The sequence below is a fragment of the Orcinus orca genome, chromosome X (genome assembly GCF_937001465.1).
Source record: "Orcinus orca chromosome X, mOrcOrc1.1, whole genome shotgun sequence".
Taxonomy (NCBI): Eukaryota; Metazoa; Chordata; class Mammalia; order Artiodactyla; family Delphinidae; genus Orcinus; species Orcinus orca.
The window spans coordinates 58,260,815-58,284,364 of record NC_064580.1 but is presented as its reverse complement, the minus strand read 5'-3'; the positions used below and the strand labels follow the sequence as shown (position 1 = coordinate 58,284,364).

The 23,550-nt window shown below is 38.4% G+C and overlaps 1 protein-coding gene across 2 annotated transcripts in view; it reads right to left on the bottom strand.

Annotated features, from left to right (window-relative positions):
* The window catches only part of AR (androgen receptor), a 168,021-nt gene that overhangs the window by 32,206 nt on the left and 112,265 nt on the right, over positions 1–23,550 (bottom strand). Inside the window, exons 3-4 of one of the 2 annotated variants that reach the window (XM_049704591.1) lie at positions 3,963–4,079; positions 535–596 (exon numbers count right to left, since the gene is read on the bottom strand). In XM_049704591.1, the coding sequence (XP_049560548.1) occupies positions 535–596; positions 3,963–4,079 (179 nt within the window). Of the gene's footprint in view, positions 1–534; positions 597–3,962; positions 4,080–23,550 lie in introns of those variants that run through there. The other variant, XM_004275797.3, reaches the window with a different exon arrangement.

Sequence of the window (23,550 nt, the reverse complement as noted above, 5' to 3'; positions counted from 1 at the left end):
GTTTCTTCTCCTCTTCTGGGGTTTGGCTGTTACCTGAAATTCCTAAAAGGCCTACCATTTTCCATGTTTCAGGAGAGGAGGGAGTAGGCAGGGGCCAAAGCCATTTATTAAAGGTTGAGAACTCAAAAGTTGCATAACACAGAAAGAAATAATGTTTAGGGAGGAATAGGAGAGAAAATGAGAAGGAAGGAAGGGTCAGGGAAGAATATGGCGGGTAAAGGTAATTCTTTCCTTCTTATTCCATCTTAGAAACTGGGAGTATATCCTTGAGAAGTGCAAAGAAAAGTAAGAAATGGCTGTATATTTATTCTAATTATGAACTGTGAAAAAGCAGCAGTTAATTCATCAGGGAGAAGGTGCTTCTTTGGACATTTATATTTTTAAAAAATTTCTTAAACAAAATGTAGGCAAGGAGTTTAGATTATTGAAGCAATTAGCAACATGTGGTTTTTCAAAAGCAGCCAGAAATGAACCATGTTCAAAGAAAGGCCTATCCTTGTTGTAGATGGGCAGTTGAGAGCCTGAAGGTAGGCTTTAAGGAAACCACTCTGAGAATCCAACCACCTCCAGGATCCTTTCAGAAACACCAAGAGCTGCTAAGATAACAAGAATCAACAGGTAGATAGGCCTAGAAGCAAAAAGGAAAAGGGTATGTGTTTTAAGTATCTCTGAACTGAGGAGATTCCATCACCAAACATAGAGGGAACACTAAAGAGAAAGCCAAATTAGAGACCTTGAGGCATCAAGACCAAGCAGCCATCAGCTGCAGAGTGCCAGCTTCTCTAAGATATAAAGACAGTCCTTCTGCCCTCTACTCCATCAATAACTTATCCATACAGTCTAGATACATGATAGATCTTATTTAGGTGTGACTTGAGGTAGCTAAAATTACTATGCAAGTCAATGCACTCAAGTCTAGACTAATCTATACCTCTGGAACAGTGAATAGACAATCCAAAAAAGGGCTGATACATCTACAATCCTTTCTCTGTGACTTTAGACATAGAATCACAAAATGGTAGTGCCTAAAAGGTCCTTGGTGAAGCCCACTACCTTGTTTTTATGATGAGAAAAATGAGCCTCAGATGGGAGAAGGGATTTGACCAAAGCTACATTCTTAGTTGTCGTTTTGGAAGATATTATACAATTTTAAATTGAGTGATGGGAAAAATAAAACAAAATTATCCAAAATCTCCTTCAAGGTGATCAAAATGTTGATGCTAAACCCACATCTTGTGAAAAAGGATGTCTATTACCAATATATTCAGAAGGATCACTGTATTGATGCTTGCTTTCTTTTTTCCATTGTTTGAGTAAAGGTATAGTATACACTGAATTTGCAAGTTAACAATAAACTGGGAAGGGTTTGCAGCAGGGAAGCAAGGAATGTGAAGATAAGTTTAGCAAAATGGAAAGGTTTGTTTCTCAAACAATGGTGTCTAAGAGGGTAAACATTTGGGTTTTTACTGATGTGGTACTTGAACATAATATATGATTCCCTTAATTACTAGAATCAGCTTCCAAGTAGGATCTTGATGGTACTTTTGTTTTGAGATGATTTCTGGTGATGGTCTGCCTGTTGGAGCTATTACATATTATAGGGCATGCTAAGTAACTCAGGATTAAAGCCAACTGGGAAGTGCTGTGTAGAGCCTTACCAGCTAAATTACCAGTGACCTTACTATTATAATAAGTCCTCACATTTGTCTAGCACTTTGTCATTTACCAAGCATGTTTCACATTCATCATATCATCTGACCCTATCATAGCTCTGTAAGAATGGTATGTCTAAATTACAGATGAAGAAATTGAAGCTTAGAAGGGGCACAGTGAATAATGGAGCTGGGCCTTTAACCTAGGTCTGCCTGACTCCAAAGGCAAGATCATTTACAGGACATCAAGAATCCTTGTAGTTTTTGGACATTTCTGGAAGTTTGCCTGCCTGAAGTTCTATTGCCTAGCATGGTACCTTGTACATAGCAGACACTCAGTAAATGTAAAAAGGGAACTGGAACCAAAGCCAGCCACAGCACTTCTCAGCTTCTTTTCATTGTATTGACCAAGCCCATTCAAATTTGAACACTTTAATAAATCAATCTGAAAACTTACTTTACCACTCTCTTCAAGAAATTAATTTACAGATTTATGCTATATGGAATAGTGAAATTGTTATACACAAACTTCTTTTCAAAAGAGATTCACTGTAATCATGTCACAGTCTGCTTTATAACAGAGGATGTTAGCTGATACATGAAACTAATTTTATGATTTGGGCCCAAATGTTATGAGGACTTTTGTTACCATTAAACTTTACCTGTGTCAAAGCGGCTTGCAATTCATATCAGCAGATGGAAAACTAAGCAAAAGTTTTCCATATCTAGGAGCCCCCATATCTTATACAGAATTCACAGAGGGCTAAATAATTGAGAGTCGAAAGTATCAGAACCCTCACCATGGGGTGACCCCCCACCATGAATGTTGTGACAACATTCATATGGAGAACACTTCATCTTGTCAACCCCTTTGTCAACTTTCCTGGCTATCTTTCTGCCCTCTCCCTCCACACCCAGTCCTGTTTCTTCCTCCCCACTGTAGACCACAATTATAGGATTTTTCTGTAGTAAGCCAAGCAAAGAAGAACAAAGTTGACTTTTCTTATATTATTTGAATCTCATTTGATGTGGTTGCCTGGAAAACCACTCACAGAGCATCTGGCTGCGATGTCTAGGAGTACTAGACACTACTTGAGAGGCTGTCTCAAGCTGAATCTGCGTCAATTCATTTTTAGTACTTTGGTCTGTTTAAAGACTATCACTAGCCTGTGAGGAGGGGAGGACACAGTTACCCACATGAAGACCCACACATGGTTAGAAAACAACCATGTTGGTTTCTGTAAATATGCACATAGGCAGACAAGGTATTAAGCACCTTGCAGAAAGCCAATGATAAACAAGTACTCTAAATCAGCCTTGAGAAGGGGAGGTGAGAGGGCAGAATTATAGGAACTTGGGTTTTCCAGGCTGATAATAAGTAATCAGGTATGAGGCTACAGTTTCAGGTGTTCAGAAACAGGTTTGCCTTTCTTCAAATTTCCAAATCAAAGTAGACTAATAAGCTAGTTTTTCTCATGAAAGGTGCATGTTTTTGGAAGCAGCAGGCAGTAGAGAGGACCCTGGCACTGAGTAGATATAAACATGAAGAAATGAGGAATTTGAAGGGGGAAAATGTAAGTGTCAGCCAAACCTTTCTGTAATAGTGACAACAATTATGGTAGACATAGAATAAAGGACAGAGAGCATTACGATGGGGGATTACCCTTGAAAGAGCTGTATCTTTGTTCTGTCAAGTTACTCTGCTACTAAAAAAAATGCTTTTGGAAATGGTCAATAGATTTGCAAACAAAATGAAATGATTAAAAGGCCTGCTCATCCCTGGGAGATGTGGGATAGGAAATTGGCTCTGCTTGGCAGCCTAGTCATAGGCTCCAAAGAAAAGCAGCTTCTCATTCCAGGTGGCCAACTCCACAACACAGGCAGCAGCTAACTGAGGGATATTCCTGGGTTTTCAGGGCCAGCCTGTGCCTGGGTCATCCTGCACCTGTGACTGTTCTGGATTCCTTAGTTCTCTCATCCTAGCCACCATTTAACAACAGGTCAGTACCATTATGTCCCCTGGGGAACCCTTCATAGTCAAGTCCACACTCACTCACCCTCTGATGGGTCCTGATCCCTGCTTCACAACTCCTGCTCCTATGCTGAGCCCCACAGTGCGGTGTGGCATGGTTAAAGATAAAGAAAAGCACCAGCTGGCTGATGGCCACATAGGATATGAAGGGGTCAGCCTGTATCTAGAGCATGGCTGGCCTCCATGGAAGCATCAAAGAGGAAAATCTGGTTTAAAGAGAGAATAAGAGAATGAGGGAGGGAAAGGAAGAAGGAGAAAGAGGAAGAAAAATATTGTACCTCCCAGAGTCATCCCTGCTTCATAGCATTTCCGGAGGCGACAAGATGGACAATTTTTCCTTCGGAATTTATCGATGGTGCAATCATTTCTGCTGGCACACAGGTACTTCTGTTTTCCTGGGAGAACAAATATAAGAGTAGACAGTCCTGTTAATGTGTTGCCAGAGTCTCTTTGGAAAGTATTTCTAGGCAGAAAAGGTGTGACGATATACCCTGCCCAATGAGAGAAGTGGATAGAAAATGGTCCCATACAATTTGATCACAAAGACTCTAACTATTAAACCAGGATGGCTTAATTCAATGCTATACTGTTTGGTTTTCATAGGTGTTTTTCAAAGGGATGAACAATTCAGGTCCTGCTGATACTCCTTTATTAGGATTACGTACTGGCTTTTTAAATAAGATGCTCTTTACTAAAAGTCAATAATGTCCATGAGAAAATATGGTGGAAATTGTCACTCCTTTAGCATGGCATAGCAGAGACTTGGGCTCAGGCAATATTCCCTTCTCCCGACTTCTGTAATCATCATAGGATCATACTTGAGCTAATAACATGCTTATTTTTCATAATACAATTAAGCCTTCTATAAAAGAGAACTCCATGTGATTTTTAATTGTTTTTAAAATATTAGTGATCATACCCTCAATCCTTCAGGTTGTAAAAATCAAACAGATAAAGCCCACTCTTTGCAAAGTGAACACAGCAAACGAAAGGAAGTCCTCTGAAGATAGCAGAAGAAAAACAATCACTGTCATGCACATGTGAAGTTGTGAGAGATACACAGAAATATACACACACAAACACACCACACACATTCTCAGACTCAGAAATCCTTAGGATTATAGCTGTTCAAAGACAAACATGGAGGTCCACTCAGAAACACATATTTCACTCAATACTTTGTCTCCTTGCTCCTCGCACAGGCCTGGCACACAGTAGGCCTTCAATAAACACTGACTGAATGAATACTCAAGTGGAACAGAGAGATCCAGAGGCACATAGGGTCACCAGCAGAAACAGACAGCGATACATACCCTGCTGCTCTGAAACATGCAGAACTTACACTTGTGGCCCTGCCCCCCAGACTGAGCCTGTGCATCCCTTCATCGCACCCCTTTCTTTCTCCAAGCCCTTGGTATTTTTTCTCTCATTTACTTCTGTGCTTTACTTTATGGGATAGACTGAGATTTTAAGGAGGCTTCTTTTGGCAGAGTAAGAATGTTTGTGGTAGAGAAAAGGAATAAAAAATGAAGCACAATTGCTATTTGATATCGGGGAAAAAGCCCACAAATTTAGCTATAGCTCAGCTTTCCTCTCTCTTCACTCAGTCTAAAATTTACATTACAGTCACATCTATTGTAGTAGGTTATTTTTTGTAGGAGATTCATTGTAACCAGGTTAGCAAAATTTTCTTTTCCTTCCTCTCCCCTTTTCTTTTTCCCTCCCTCCCTCCCTCCCTCTTTTTCTTCCCTTTGTCAAAGGACTCTGAAATGCTGGGCTTGAAGGAACTATTAAAAATCACCCCAGGACAACACTTTCATTCCAAGGATGAGTTCTGGGGAGGTGACTTGCCTGAAGAACACTGAATTGGAGGCACCTTAAGGAAGAAAAACTACCATTTAATAGGCACTTACTATGAACAAAGCCTGTGTGAGGGGGTTTACATATGCTATTTAAATAAATCGCCTTGGCAATGCTTTGAGGTAGGTACTGTCATCACTTTCACTCAACAATGAAAAAACTAAGGCCTCTAGGCCAATACCCTTTCTACCATACTGCAGGATTTTACTTGTATAAATAGAACACATAATTTGCTAACAGCTTCTTTCTGCTGCAAACTGAGGACTGTAATATGTGCACAGAATGGATGGTGCTTTGATGATTGTCATATAGCCTTTAGGTGTCAACTCGTAGAAGGCAGGCCCTGTACCAAATTCCAGTGGGTTCATTTCCAGTGCTATGGGTATTCTAGACCTGGGACACCCCCACAGTATCAGTGCTGCTGCAAACCTCAAGACTACAGGCAGACCTCAGACATATTGTGGGTGTGGTTCCAGACTACTGCAATAAAGTGAATATGCCAGTAAAGGGAGTCACATGAATTTTTGGTTTCCTAGTGCATATAAAGGTTACATTTACACTCTACTATATAATACCTATTTATTTATGTATTATAAATAACATATAATAACATAAAGTAATAATAAATTAAAACCTAATATAAAACATAATAAAATAAAAATCCATCCCATTTGATTAGCTTACAAAAGTTAATAAGAATCTTGTACAAATTAAGTATAACAGGGATTACTATATACCGCATTATACAGCTGAAGAAAATGATGCTCATTAAAATGAAATTGACCTGCATGGCACCACACAGTTTATTTGTTCCATATCATAGTCCATAAGGCTATGAATCTTACATATTGGAAAGAATTTTAAACACTGGTCACACCACCCCTACTTCTCCATAAAAAGCTTGAATCCCCTCTATAGCACCCCTGCCCCACCTTTTCTTGAATTGCAGCCCACTTCATTTCTGGACTCTGTTATGATGCTCTTACTTCCAGGAAACTCAGTGTCTGTCTCCTTGTAGCTTTGACCCATTGGTAATAATACATAATAATTATATATTATTAAAAATAGATAATCTTTGATCTGTAAAGGACTTTAAAAGCCTTCTAATAAAATGTCCCAAAGTACTGCTTGACTCTTCAGTTATGAAAATGGCCTCAAGGTATTGAAATGACATGCCCCAAATCACAGGAAATTGGTAGAGCCAGCACAAGATCTAGTAAATGCATCCAAAGGAGACATGTTGTGGGTGGGTGTAGTCTCAAGACTGAGCACTCTGAGGATGTTAAGTATCTTTGTTTATTATCTAGTAAGTGTATGGCCTTCTCAGTTGACAAAAGAACTGTGTAAATGGGATCTGGGCCTGCTCCAAGATGGTCCTAGAAGGTCCTCTGTTCCCATGCTGTAGCCAAGGTGACTGAATAATTAACATAGAGAACACAAACTACAAACCATCTTCTTCTCCTCCTCAGATTCTACAAACATTACACCTGGCTCTTTGACACTGTTGACCTCCAACAGCAAAATTTTATCAACAACCTATAATCAGTCTCACAAAAAATGTCATTGTGAAAACTCTGGCAAAATATAAAAACCCCTCTCACATGCTGAAGGAGGTAAGTCCAAACTCTAGAACTACAAACAGATCGCACATTTAAATACTTGATAACTCTCTTATTAGAACAGCTCAAACACTTTATCCCTGTGAATGGTCACATAATGAACTGATATGAGGCCCTCTGCATGCCAGCTGGCTCTGAAATTCTTGACTGCCTGATAGTGTTCTGCATTTTTCTTCATGGGTCCTATTCTTCCATCATAAACCTTAAGTCTGATTCAAAGCTCCAGCAGAAACAAAGGTCACAGGACAGGCTTCAGATATTTTCTCCAGAGACTCCCCATTTCTATTGTTTTCTGTCAGCCCCTTTGGTGCTGCCATGCAGTATGAGCTGAGGTCAACGTCTGATTAGGTTTTTTTCAATTTGTTCATTGTGAAAAATCCTATTTGGAGCTGAGGAGGTAAAGTAGGGGAGTTACCCACCATCTGTGGCAACACATCATGCAAATGAGAAGAGGGTCAAGTCATCATCTTTATTATGAACCTATAGAGAAGACTGAAGAAGTAGGACTTCTCATGCTTCATAAAGAGAGTGTTAGTGTAGGGCCTATATAAACAAAACTAAAAACAAAACAAAACAAAACACCTTTATTGAGGTATGTAAAAAAATATCGGAATTAAATGGAAAGATGTACAGTGTTTCTGGATGGGAAGATGCAATACTGCAAGGATGCCAGTATTTTCCCCAGTCAAATCTATAAATTTAAACCAATCCAAACAAAATTTTGGCAACATTATCCCAAAGTTTATCTAAAGGAATAAAATGTGTGATATTGCCAAGATATTTTTGAAAAAGAAGAGTAATGAGACTTTTCCTACTAGACATTTAAAGTATTATAATGCCATAATAATTACAACAGTTTGGTATTGACTCAGCATAGACCTATCAGTGCAAGAGACCAGAAAAGCCAAAAACAGACTCTGCACATGTAATATGTCATTCTAAATCAGTAAAGAAAGGATGATTTATTCATTAAATGGTGTCAGAACAACTCGTTATTCATTTGGAAAAGATAATAAAGTTAAATTACTAGTTGAAACCAAAATAAATTCCAGATGGATTAAATATGTCAATAAAAAAAAACAAGAAGGAATTATTGAAATATTGTTAGATATTGAAATATTGTAGGTGAACATTTTTTAATTTTTGAAGGTCCAAAAGGGATTTTTAAAACATGACAATAAAGAATACATAAGCAAAAATTCTGACACTTGACTAGAAAAAATTTAAACTTTCTTATGTGAAACAAACATAATAATAGAATTTAAAGACAATCATGAACTAAAAAATACATATCAGTATCAAGTATGTAAAAGCCGTGGTCAATTTCCTTGACATATAACAATGAACAATACAACAGAAAGATGGGCAACAGACATGAACAGGCAATTAAAAGAAGAACCACAAAAGATCAGTAAGCATATGAAATTTGTGCAATTTCAATTGTATTAATAATTATAGAAATACAATTTAAATAAGATATCATTTTCACAAGGAAGACTAGTAAAAATTTAATACTAATTACTGGTGAAAAGGTATTGTTAGTGGGTGTGTAAACTTTTTAGAGAGCAATTTTGCCATATATCTAAAAAAATTAAATTCACATAAACTTCAACCAGTAATTCCACTTTTGGAATGTTTTATAAGAAGATAATAAGTTAAGCACAAGAAAGTAGTTCAGTGTAGCATTATTTAAACAGGGAATGCAGTCAGCCCTTCATAGTCATGTGTTTCATATCCGTGGATTCAACCAACCATGGATCGAAATTTCAACTGTATTCATTCTATTATGCCAGTTTATTTTATTATTATTTATTTGTTATTCATAGTTTTTTTCTCTTTTTCATTGCACTATAGTGACATACAGAATTATATTAGTTTCAGTTGTACAACATAGCGATTTGACATTTATATACTTTAGGATTTTATCAGCATGATAAGCCTAGTAACCTAGTAAATCATACAAAGTTATTACAATATTATTGATTATATTCTCTATGCTGTACATCACAGCCCTGTGACTTATTTTATAATTGGAAGCTTTTATCTCTTAATTCCCTTCACCTATTTCTCCTAACCCCTCACCCTCCTCCCCTCTGGTGACTACCAGTTTGCTCTCTGAATTTATGAGTCTGTTTTGTTTTTTCATTTGTTTTTTAAAATCCACATATAAGTGAAATCATATGGTATTTATCTTTCTCTGTCTCTTATTTCACTTAGTATAATACCCACTGTATATATGCACCACATCTTCTTTATCCATTCTTCTATTGATGGACACTTAGGTTGCTTCCATATCTTGGCTATTGTAAATGATGCTGCAATGAACATAGGGATACATATAATCTTTTTGAATTAATGTTTTCATTTTCTTCAGATAAATGCCCAGAAGTGGAACTGCTGGATCGTATAGTAGTTCTATTTTTAATTTTTTGAGGACCATCCATACTGTTTTCCATAATGGCTGCACCAATTTACAATTCCACCAATAGTGCATGAGGGTTCCCTTTTCTCCACATCCTCTCCAACACTTGTTTTTTGTTTTTACTTTAATAGATCTTTATTGGAGTATAATTGCTTCACAATACTGTGTTAGTTTCTGTTGTACAACAAAGTGATTCAGGCATATGCATACATATATCCCCATAAGCACTCCCTCTTGATCCTCCCTCTCACCCTCCCTATCCTCCCCCTCTAGGTGGTCACAAAGCACAGAGCTGATCTCCCTGTGTTATGCTGCTGCTTCCCACTAGCTATTGTACATTTGGTAGTGTATATATGTCAATGCTACTCTCAGTTTGCGCCAGCTTTCCCCTCCCCTCGGTGTCCTCAAGTCCATTCTCTATGTCTATGTCTTTATTCCTGTGCTGACATTAGGTTCATCAGTACCGTTTTTTTTTTTTTTTTTTTTTTTTTTTTACCTTCCATATATATGTGTTAGCATATGGTATTTGTTTTTCTCTTTCTGACTTACTTCACTCTGTATGACACTCTAGGTCCATCCACCTCACTACAAATAACTCAATTTCATTTCTTTTTATGGCTGAGTAATAGTCCATTGTTGTCTTTTTGATGACAGTCATTCTAACAGGTGTGAGGTGATATCTCACTGTGGTTTTGATTTGCATTTCTCTGATAATTAGTGACGTTGAGCATCTTTTCATGTGCCTGTTGGCCATCTGTATGTGTTCTTTGGAAAAATGTCTATTCAGGTCCTCTGCTCATTGTTTGGGTTGTTCGGGTTTTTTTTTTTTTTTTCTGTGATGTTGGGTTGTGTGAGTTCTTTATATATTTTGGACATCAACCCCTTATCTGACATATCATTTGCAAATATCTTCTCCCATTCAGTAGGTTGTCTTTTTGTTTTGTCGATGGTTTCCTTCACTATGCATAAGTATTTTAGTTTGATGTAGTCCCATTTGTTTATTTTTGCTTTTGTTGCTTTTGCCTGAGGAGACAGATCCAAAAAAGGATTGCTAGGACTGATATCAAAGAGTGTACTGCCTTTGTTTTCTTCTAAGAGTTTTACAGTTTCAGGTGGACTACGCCATTTTATATAAGGGACTTGAGCATCCACATATTTTGGCATCAACCAGGGCTTCTGGAACCAATCCCCAGCAGACACCAAGGGACGACTGCATTGGAAAAATTTAAATGTCCAACATTAAGAGAATGATTAAATTATTCTATATTCATGCAAAGGAGCACTGCAGTCAGTGTCTTATTTTTTAACTTGGAAGGATATTCACAATATACTATTTTATTCAAAAAACAACAATGGTGTTATCAAACAACATATGTTATTGAATCCCACTTTTAAAACTTAAGGCTTTAGAGAACATCCATTCAAGTTATTTTATTCTTTTGTGGTGAACCTTTTTAATAAATGAAACATTACATAAAGGCCCCATATAACGTAACAGATAAAAATTAAACTTAATGTGCCTGAAGCAGGCATAGGAAACTTAGAACTTCTGCTAGACCTCTCCTTTTCTCCCCTTCTCTGCAGCTTTATCATTGTGGTACACCTTAGAAAAGCTCTATAGGACTCCCCAGGGCTTTGTGGAAAAGTTTAGAGACCTACATGACTTAGTTCAACCCTCAGTATCTCCTATTTCACAGACTAAGAAACTTAGACTCAGAGAATGGAAAAAGCTTGCTTAAGGTCATACTATGAGTCAATGTCAAAGTAGCAACAAGAATCCATGTCTCCCTATCCCCAGTCTAGCAGTTCAGTGCTATTCTCATATAAGATAATAGATGTAAAAATAACATAAAGCATAAAGCATTATACAGATCTTATCTATTATTATTATTTAAATAATAAACTCCTTGAATATCAGAAGAGGCAAGGACCTCTGCAGAGATCATCTAGTCCAACACTCTTATTTTACAGGTGAGGAAATTGAGATCCAGAAAGCAGAGTGGACTTGACCAAGGTTAAACAATGCATCAATGACAGTGATGGAACTAAAACTCAGTTTTCCTGCCCACAATGTTCTTTGCACATTTGCTTTATTACTTCAAAATCATTTTCATATTCATTATCTTGCTGAGCCTTTCTTCAAAGTAGGGAGGGTACAGAACGTTACCCTCAATTTATGAGGAAACATGAGATACAGAGTGCCTATTGAGACCAAAGAATATAGCCCAGTTTCAATCCAGGCTACCATATGCTTTCTACTGAACCACTATAAAACCAAGCAAATATTTTATTGAATATTTGCCTCTCTCCTGACTTATTTGCCCTGTAGTTTCTACATATACCCATTGCCTCTTCCTAGTGTCAAGGAAGAGTAATCCTTGACTTTCCTAGAGAAAGCAATGGAGAGAGGAGGTAACCCACTGTGCTTTGGGTACTATTCCAGGTGCCTTTAAAGATGCTGACTCACTTAATTCTTGTCAAAATTTTTCCAGGTAGCTACTATTCTTAATTTAGGGTTGAGGAAAATAAGGCTCAGAGATGCTGAATGACTCACCTACAGTTACCAGCTAATAAGTGGCAGAAGCAGAATCAGAAGCCAGGTCTGTGTGACCTGTGATATAGATGCTTGTCTTTATCAATGTGATATCTTTTCTCATATGGACCCTGACACTATATTTCAAAGAAAGAAGTAGCACAGAATAGTAAAAGATCATAGAGCAGGAAGGAGGAAGACCTGAGGACCAGCCCTGTGGTCTTACTGAATCACTATGTGACCCATATTTCTACTTCTCTTTTTCTTTCTTTCTTTCTTTTTTCTTTTTCTTTTTTTTGGCTGTGTTGGGTCATAGCTATGGCACGTGGGATCTTTTGTCACAGTGTGGGCTCTTTGTTGTGTCGCACAGGCTTCTCTCTACTTGTGGTGTGCGGGTTTTCTCTCTCTAGTTGTGGTGCATGGGCTCTGTAGTTGTGGTGTGTGGGCTCTGTACTTTGTGGCAGGTGGGCTCTCTCATTGAGGCATGTGAGCTCAGTAGTTGTGGCACGTGGGCTTAGTTGTCCTGTGGCATGTGGGATCTTAGTTCCCTGTCCCGGGATCAAACCCATGTCCCCTGCATTGGAAGGCGGATTCTTTACCACTAGACCACCAGGGAAGTTCCTCTACTTCTCTCTTCATCTTTTCCCCCTGATCTATAACTAGATGGGAATATGTTAGGCATTAAGAGAATAGTAGCAGACTAAGGAAGGTAGGTTCAGAAGTCTTCTATTCACATTAGTATTTGTGATGGGAGTCTCAGAGTCCCTGAGTGTGACTCTAGGAGGGCTGAAGCCAGTCTGCATACCTATCTTGTTTTTCCAATCTCAAATCTCTTGACTTTAAGGGCTTTCTCTGAAAAACAAAGACAGTACCCTACAGAAAGAAGTAGCTAAGTGCCTCTTCCCTGAGTGACCTACATATACTGGAAGGAGACCAAGGCCTGTTTAGGGCCATGTATCCTGTGGACATTACTTTCTCTGGGGCTGAGGCAGCCTAGAACCTCTGGCCTAATCACCCAAGGTCTCTCTTCTATGAAAAGCAATCCCAAGCATTATTGATTCCTAGTACTGTTTTTTTCTCCTAGAATACTGCTCTTTGGCCTGTGGAACAGGCTAGAAAACTCTAAACAACACAGTCTGTGCCCTGCCACAGGGCAAGTCGTTTGTGAGAAGAACTTATAAGGTAGCTGACTCCTTGTGATTCTAGGGCTGCAACCATTCCCCCACCTGTCCCACCCACCCAGAAACACAGATGGCCGTTAACCCAGTACCATGATGGGCCCTCAGCCAGGCCCCTCAGCTAATGCTCAACAGGAATGCTTCTTGGGAGTGGTTATAAACCCATGATCATTTTTGATTCTTTTGATGTTATAGTTAGCTCTACTGAGGAGAACAGGAATCAAGCCCACACTCCTTTTCTTGGCTTTCTGTACTTTCCACAGTCTGGCCCAAGCTCCACAAAATAGAAATGTAAAGAGTACTAGACTGGCAGTCAGAAAGAACAGCAGGTGTCAAATCCCAGCTCCAAATGGCCTCAGGCAAGGCCTTGAACCTTGAACCTTGATTACTCATCTAAAAAATGAGGATATAAATAATGGCATTACCTCCATACTAGAGTTATACAAAATAAATAATATAGAATGCATGTGCAAGTGATTTGTAAAAGGGAAAATATCAGTACATTAGATGAGTTATGTATAATGTTACTGAGTCTATCTTGTCTTCTATTCCCCTCCAAGAGCAACCTTCTTATGACTATGCTACTCTCTTCATTGGCCCCTGCCCTGGCCACAAACATTCCATCCTCTGCCTCCTGCCCCCAGTACACACACAAATACACTTCTCTGTTAAAGAAAACCCTGCAGTGTTCAGTTCCAGACCACGTTCCCTAGCTACTGCAATTCATATAGACCTCCTGCTTCAAGAGGACAGCAAGTAGAAGGTGAGGCTGACAAGTTTGATGGTGGCTAGGTCACGAATAGCCTTGAATGCAATGCTATGCAGTTTAAACCTTAACACAATGAAATATTTGAATACATCATTGAATTCAACCATAGAAGATGTTTAATAACTATCATCTGATGGTTAAAGGACAATCTTTGAGTGTATACCTACTATGTTCCAAGCACTATTCTAGGCAACCAGGGAAACAACAGTGAATAATACAATCAAAGTCCTTGCCCTCAAGTTGGGTGATCTTGGTGGAAACAGACAAGTAATAAATGAGTGATAAATAATAATTTAGATATTTTCAGATGGTGATACATATAATGAAAGAAATAATACAGAGTGCTGTGATAGAATAGGAGAGTAAATTTAGGTAGAGTGGGGAAAGATTATCTGAGGATGAGGTTTTGAGCTGAAACTTGAATAATAGCACCAGACATGCAAAGAGTCAGGGGGAAAAATTCTCAAGAGAAGTAATAGCAAATACAAAGCCTTAAAGTCATGAATGTGTTTGGTGTGTTGTTGGAACAGCAAGATGGTCAGTGTGACTGGCATATGATAAGGGAGGGGAGGTGGTAGGAAGAGTTGATTCGATGGCAGAACCAGGTAGTGCAGTGCAGTAATTCTCAACCTTGGCTGCAAGTCAGAATCATCTGGGAAGCTTTTACAAAATACTTATGCCTGGTTTCACTCTCAGTAGTTTTTATTCAATTGACTGGGGGTAAGGGTGGGCACTATGACTTTTTTTAACACTCCCCTATTGTTTCTAATGTGCAGCTAGGGGAGAGAACTGCTGATGTTGGACCTTGCCCATGAGTTGACTGCTTATGTAGTTCTGCAGCTGACATCAGGTTAATAACAGGATGAATGTTTGACATTGAAATAGCACTTGAGAATTTACAAAACTCCTTGTTTTTTTTGCTTCTCGAGAGACTAGTGAGGTTCAGTCCACTCAGATGAATAGTGTCGGGAGCACCAAACAGATAATGTTCTTCAGATGGGATTTGGAAAGACCATCTTGGAGAAGTACAGGCTCCAACCTCACCAAAGAAAACACTATGAAGAATAGGCAGCTCACTTCTGCCAAGGTCATCTGACATTTGGTCAGACCCAAATTGTATGTTCTCCAGCTGTCTACCCTTAGGTTCTGTGCAGTGTTGTGCTGGAGTTGGTTTGTAGTGATTCATAAATACCAATTCTGAGCATCTTCATAATTTCACATTCAGTGCTGTCATACTGGTAGCTTGAAATTGGTCCTGATAAGAGTATCTACATCATGGAAATTAGTGAACAGTACAAATATCAAGACTTCCTGCTGACCCCTGCCCCCTCGCAGACAGAAACCCAGTTTATTGGCACAACACCAGTCCTGCCCTTGTGGTAGCTTTACTTCCTTCTAGTTGAGTCTGACCCCCTTGTTCTTTTCTCCACACACTTTCACCTGATCACACCTCTGGGGTTTGGTAATATGATTAGAAGCACAGTTTATGTAGCCTCAGTTGCATTTTAGAAACATATTGCCATCTTCACATGCTTTACACAATAGATGTGTTCCTGAACAGTAGTGTATAAGTCACATTTCTTTAAACTGAATCCTCATTTGAGTGTACAGTGGGGATTGATCATTTAAAGAAACACTGTATTGAACAGTTCTGTAAGGTCAAGACAATCATTCTTTTGTAAAATTAACAGTAACTATTTCATTTATAAATTTTGTCAAATACAAATTTTGCATAGTCTTACAACCTTTGTGGAGGACAATTTGGCAAAAGCTTTCAAAATTGAAATGTACATATGCTTTGACCCAGCACATGTTTGCACATGTGTGGCATGATACATATACAAGAACATTCTCTGCAACTTTGTTTATAATAGCAGAAGACTGGAAACAACATAAATGCTCATCAATAGATGGAGTCATACAATTCAGCCATTTAAAAATGAAGCAGTTCTGTATAAACTGAGTGGAACAATCTCTAAGATATATAGTAAAGTGGGAAAAAATATGCAAAACAGCACAGAACACCAATTGTCTGGGGAAAACTTTATGTATTTTCTATATGTGTCTATTAATGAATATACTATGTATACAAGGGCACACAAGAAACTAATACATATTGGTTGCCTCTGAAGAAGAGAACTGCATGCCTGAAGGATGAGGGGCTGGAATTATTTTTCACTCTTTAACCTTTTGTGATTTAAAAATTTTGTACCATGTGCATGTATTGTCTGCTTTAAACATAGATTTAAAATAGTCACAGTTCTGTTAGGCTTCCCTGTTTCCTTGAGACAAATCATTTACACTTTCTAGGCTTCAGCATCCCTATCTATACAACAAGGGGGTTAAACTCCATACTTCAGAGAGGAAACCAAAACGGGGTGTCCCCAAGCACATCCTAGTCCCCAATTTATTGAGTCACCATTCACAACAGGTGTGTTTCCTGTTCACCATACTGTGCAATTAAGGAAGCTGCTTTTCTAATATGGCCAGAGAAGGTACTTCTGTTATTGACAAAAAAAAGTTAGTTAACAAATACCTACTGAAAACCCAATGGTCCAGGGCTTCCCTGGTGGCGCAGTGGTTGAGAGTCCGCCTGCCGATGCAGGGGACACGAGTTCGTGCCCTGGTTCGGGAGGATCCCACATGCCGCGGAGCGGCTGGGCCCGTGAGCCATGGCCACTGAGCCTGCGCGTCCGGAGCCTGTACTCCGCAGTGGGAGAGGCCACAACGGTGAGAGGCCCGCATACCGCACAAAAAAAACACAACAAAAAACAAACAAAAAAACCCCAATGGTCCAGCCCTGTGCTGAAGTCTGTAGAGGAGAAAGAGAAATTATAGCTCTTGCCCTTTAGGAGTTTGCATCTAGTGGGAGATGAAATAGCAATAAGACAAAAGAGGATGAGAGAGTTATGGAATGAGGCAAGGAGGTGTAGGTCATGGCTTGACTACAGTGGCTCACTGTGAGGACATTTCTTTCTGTTGAGAAAATGATGGGGGAGCATGAGGAGGAGAATTCAGTAATCTCTCAATAAATTAATATTCATTCCAGAGACTAAAAGACTATAACATAGACTGTGAAATTTCTATTACTTGTTCTTAGCTATTTGTTAATTAGCAAAGAAGTATGGTGTGGTGGCAGAAGCAAGAACTTAGGAGTCAGAGGGACTGGGTTATGAGTCCCAGCAATGTCACTTACTAGTTATGGTAAATAGCATAAACTTGGGCAAGCAGCATAAACCTCTTTGAATCTGTTTCCTCCTTTGTAAAATCTGTATCATATCATCCACTTTTGCAGAGCCATGGACATTTAAAATAACTTATGTAAATCTGGCAAATTTTAGCTATTTGGTAAACAAGAGCTGTTTGAATGGTGTGCATTCTCCTGGAATCACGTGGAATGCGGGAAGAACTGACCAAGGCTGAAGTTACTGCTGAAATCTTTATTGTGCAGCATTCAAGGAGTGTACTTAATGTTATTTATTTATCAAGTACTCCACAATAAAGAGCTTTAATAAAATTTCGCAGATTTTTCTTCCTATATAGTTCTAAAAATAAAGGTCACCTAAGATCAAATTTGAAAACTGAAATTTAATCTGCAGCTCAAACATACCCTCATTATGCTCCCTTTCTGAGTGCTATTTTGATTTGATTTACTAAAAATTCAAAAACTACTTATCAAGATGATTATAGTGTATACCTTATCAAAACACATGCTTCTTGACAAGATTAATGACGCAGGTGGGGGGGGGGAGAAGGAGGGGCAGAGGAGGAGGAGAAACAAGAGGAAGAAGGGATGAAGAAGAAGGAGAAGGAGAAGAGGAAGAGGAAGAGGAGTAGAAGGGGAAGGGAGGGGGCAGGACTAGAAGAAGAAAAAGGAAGAAAAGAAAAAGAAAAGAAAAGTTTTATAGAACGAAAAACTCAATCCTGGGCCTCACTAAGGACCTACCGAGCTCTGTGACAGCTTCAAGAAAAGCTGAAGAAGCCATTACCACCCTCCACCAAGTGCTGCCTTACTGGGCTCAACATTACCTGTGGTGTCACTGCCATCCCTACTGAGGGTAGAAGCATTCCTGGTTGCAGTAGGGAAGATGTGAGCTTGTATCCCAATTATTTTATAGCCACCTTCTCCAAGTCTCTCTTCTCCAAGGATTATTTTTAGTTACTTCCTCTTAGGGAGTCACACTGTGATGGACCCTGAGCACTAAGAAGCCAAAATTCCTTTCTTACTCTAGCCCCATAAAGGCACCGAAAGATTGATTTCAGACACATATAGAGGAATCAATTGAAACTATAGAGAAAGGAGCCAGTGTAATAGAGTAGGGGAAAAAATAGGGCATTGTATTTCCACAAAAATCCCTGCTTACTAGCTGGAACTTTGGAGCAAGTAACTTGACTTCTCTAGACCTCAATTTAGTGCACTGTAAAATAGAGATAATGACTTATAAGTCTGCTGTGACATGTAAATGAAATAAATGAAATAATGTGGGCAAAACAACTAACACAATGTCTGGCCCTCATAGGCATTCACTAAATATTGAAAGAGAAAGAGAAAAAGAGAGGAGTAAATGAGTAAATTAAAAAAAAATAGGACCTAGGAGAATATGTACAACTAATTGGGCAAAAGAGAGTAATAGTTGTTATATAACATCATCAGAAGACAAAATAATGGGACGCTAATAAGCTGTATAGTAAAAGAAATGCAAACAGCTTGCTAATGTTAAGTTAAACTCCTAAAATGAAAGAATTAAGAGTAGTTGCATTTCACAGCAGTAATCTTGATGGAAACACAGAATTTTACTATGTAAACAAAGCACAGGTAGAGCATTCCAGGCAGAGGAAATGATGTATTTGAAAAGGCATGGAGGTTGGAAAGAGCCAACATTGATGGATAAAACAAACTGTGAAATTAATGACTTGTGGCTCATCAAAAACTAAGATATTCAATTAGTCTTGACCAAACACATTGACTCCATACACTTTTTCTTTTCCTTTCTACTAAAAACAAAGTTTTTCTTTTTACAACTTCCTTAAGACAGCCAAATGGGTTTGACTGTTCCTTTCCCCAACCTCTACTATGGCCTGCATTTTGGTGATTACTACCTGAAAGACCAGTTGCTAGAACTGACCGACAGTCATGGCCAGAAAAATGACATGTGGAGGCTAGCGGGGTATTAGAAAGAATACTGACTGCTTACTTAAAGCACTCCTGGGCTTTACTTTCCAGCCATCAGAGAATAAGAAGGTGGTGAGACTACATCCATCAAGAAAGGTCCACCCATACCATCCATTTGCCATAAAGATAACGTCTTTTCCTGTCATATATTGGGTTGGCCAAAATGTGACTTCGGATTTTAAGTAAAAATAAAAGACACATTTTTCATTTTTACCAAGAATTTTATTGAACAGCATATGCATCTTTTTGTTCCACTACCTACTGCCATTTTTCAGGTAACTTCATAATTCTATCTTCCCAAAACTTTTTATATTTTTGAGCAAAGAACTGTTCAGTTACCTTTTATAGTCTTCCAGGGAATTGAAATTTTTTCCATTAAGAGAATTTTGTAAAACGGAAATAAATGGAAATCTGAAGGTGCAATGTCTGGTGAATACAGAGGATGGATCAGAACTTCCCAGGCAAGCTGTAACAGTTTTTGCCTGGTCATCAAAGAAACATGCGGTCTTGCATTATCCTGATGGAAGATTATGCATTTTCTGTTGACTAATTCTGGACGCTTTTCATCGAGTGCCACTTTCAGTTGGTCTAACTGGGAGTAGTACTTGTTGGTATTAATAGTTTGGTTTTTGAAAGGAACTCAAATAGAGGACTCCCTTCTAATCCCACCATATACACAACATCACCTTCTTTGGATGAAGACAAGCCTTTGGTGTGGTTGGTGGTGGTTCATTTTGCTTGGCCCATGGTCTCTTCTGTTCCACATTGTTGTACATTGTCCACTTTTCACCACTTGTCACAATTTGTTTTAAAAATGGCATGTTTTCATTACGTTTCAGTAGAGAATCACATGTGGAAATACGGTCAAGAAGGTTTTTTTGTGCTTAACTTATGTGGAACCCAAACATCAAAGCGATGAACATAACCAAGCTGGTGCAAATTATTTTCAACACTTGATTTGGATATTTTGAGTATGTTGGCTATCTCCCACATGGTATAACATTGATTTTTCTTAATTAATGTCTTGATTCAGTCACTATCAACTTCAACTGGTCTACCCGACGATGCAGCATCGTCCAGCAAGAAATCCCTAGCATGAAACTTCACAAACCACTTTTGACACATTTGATCAGTCACAGTACCTTCTCCATACACTGCACAAATCTTTTTTTTTTTTGCGTTTCAGTTGCATTTTTACCTTTCTTGAAATAATAAAGCATAATGTGCTGAAAATGTTGCTTTATTCTTCCATCTTCAATATTAAAATGGCTGCACAAAAGTTCACCAATTTTGATAAGTCTTTTTTAAAATGCACACTGATATGACAGCTGTCACGAAAATTCTAACAAAATTGTTTCAAATGAAGTTAAAGACAACTAAGTGCTACTAGAGCCATCTTATGGGAAAAACTGAACGAACCTTTTGGTCAACCCAATACTTCAGTTCCCCAACAAAACTCTCACTGAAAATGTTGAAATCAACTGAATTACAAACAAAAATAGTGGTCACTGACAAAATGAGATGTCTCTCTTTAATCTTAAAATTCCTCTATAATGCAGGACCCAAGAAAAATGAATACATTATTCCTTTCCATTTGTGATTTGGAAAGTCAGAAGAACTCAAAGGTACATGTTGCTAGCCTTTCCTTAATGGAAAACAAACAATGGACATATATACACTACCAAACATAAGGTAGATAACTAGTGGGAAGCAGCCACATAGCACAGGGAGATCAGCTCGGTGCTTTGTGACCGCCTGGAGGGGTGGGATAGGGAGGGTGGGAGGGAGGGAGCCGCAAGAGGGAAGAGATATGGGAACATATGTATATGTATAACTGATTCACTTTGTTATAAAGCAGAAACTAACACACCATTGTAAAGCAATTATACCCCAATAAAGATGTTAAAAAACCAAAACAACAATTACAAAACAAACAAAAAAACCCCACCCTGACCAACTTCAGGAACTTGAGCTGACAAACGACTCTAACTTTCTGTTCTTTTTCACTGTCCCAGGGTTCCCTAAGTATCTGAGCGTCTTTGCATTTTGGAGTACCTTTTCAGTACCAAGGGCACCAGAGTTATTCCTAGGAAACACGGGAGTCATCTTTGGCTCCAAAACATGTAAAACATTGATAATTCTTAATACTCTAGGGCAAGGAGACTTACAAAATTCCAGTGTTGAAAGTTGCTCACACTAAAACATCAGGAATCTAAAATTATTTTCAACTAATGACAGGTAGAGCTGATGTTATTCAGGTTTAGCTGTTCTCATATTGAGTGTAACCCTTCTCTGTTCCCTAAAAACTCACCAGTAGGCATCAGTTCATATGTATTCAGCATCTTCCTAAATCATAAACATTTGTATCAACTCTACCTTGCATTTGTTGGTAGCTTTACAACTTAGAGATAGTATTCCCATGCATTATCTTGTTTGAACCTCACAGCAATATATGAGCTATTCAGGGAAGTTATTATTATCTTTTTACAAACGATGAAACTGAAGCTGAGAATGGTTAACAGAATTGCCCAAGCTCATACAGTTAAGTAAGAGATTAAATTCTTGCCACACAGGGTATTCTTTTATTCCTATTATTTTTTCCATAGTTTTTCAAAATCCAACAAAAACGCTAAATTATAGTCACTCTGCTGTGTTCCGGAAGGCGTGAAAACCATTGTATCCATTCCATGAAGAGATATATAAAAATGTTAAAACCTAGACTTCTTGGAGATCAGTTATATGGCAAAGTTCATTTAGGTGGAACATTTCATTTACCTGACAATACTGGAAAAATAAAGGGTTAGAAATGGAGCATAATATTCATTGTGTTATTCAGTGAAAAATGAATATACACCTAATAAATACCAGAATCTATACTAAACACATGCCCATGTAACAGATAAAATATTAAGATAAATCTAGGCAGAATTAATTAATTGAATATCTATTAAATTCAATATTAATTAATTGAATGTCTATTAAATATTTACTCTATGCCAAGCAGTGTTCTAGATGCTAGGGATATATCAATGAACAAATAATCACAAGTTCCTATCTTGACTAACATCCATTTTAATGTGTGTGGGGAAGTGAAAGAGGGAAGGAAGCAGAAAATAAACAATACACATAATAAATTAGGAAATTAAATTTTATGTTAGAAAGAAACAAGTACTATGTACAAAAAGCATGGTAAGGGGAATGGGGAGTGCTGAGTGACAATGATTTTAACTTGAGTGGTGAAGGCAGGTTTCATTGAGGTGACACTTGTCCAAAACTTGAAGGAAGTGAGAAAGTGCGCCACACAGTTATCTAAGGGAAGATCATTAATGGCCTAGGGAGCAGTTGATGTAGGTCCCTAATGTGGGAGAATACTTATCATGTTTGAGAATTGGCAAGGAAGGCAGTGCAGCTACAGCAGGGAAAATATGGTAAACGGGGTCTGAGAGGCAACAGCAGAAGAGATCATTTGTGATCTTATAGGTCATTAACTTATAGGTCAAATACTCTTATAATAAGTGAGATGGGGATACACTGGAGGATTCTGAGTAGAGGGGAAACATGGTCTGGCTTATATGTTTATATCACATGCAAGAAAACATCTTTCTTCTTGCTTGTCAAATGAAAAACAACATTGGGTTAAGTGACCTCAGGAACAGCAGAAGGATCCTGAAAATCCAATTAACTTTCAGGGTCTTTTTTTTCCTGGACACTGTAGATATTCCCTTTTTTAAAGGTTGAGGAGTGCTCGATCAAAACACTTTAGACTGGAGTAATGTCAGAGTAAATGATGAAGTGAGGAACTCCTAAAATTCTCTCCTCCATTAAATAAATTAGAAAACTGGCCAAAAGATGGTCAGAATAAACATTTTCAGAACTCTAGAAATTAACCAAATGCTTGTAGCAATCTGAGGAGGATTTATTCAAAACTTTATGACATTTAAACTTGCCCTATTGCCCATCATCCCCTCCCAGCTCCATAGTAACCATGAAAACCAACAGTCTGCAATGATGGTGAAAACTAGCAGCCTGGTAATCACTGGAGGAGGCAGAATGGGGCTGGGACTCCTTTAAAGCCCCCCTTTCAGAGAACGGTCACTATTTGACCATTTGGGGGTTCCCTGAAAGACTCCATTTTCAGGGCTATGTTTATTTAACCTGAATCAGAGCTTACCAAGTGTGAATAGCTTTTTCCCTGGGGGAGTTTGTAGAAGATAACGAGAGACAAATGTTGAACATCAAGGCTGGCTGAGTTGGTGGTAACAATTGTGGCAAACAATGAGCTAACCAAAAAGCTTAAAAAAGAGGTGGAGAA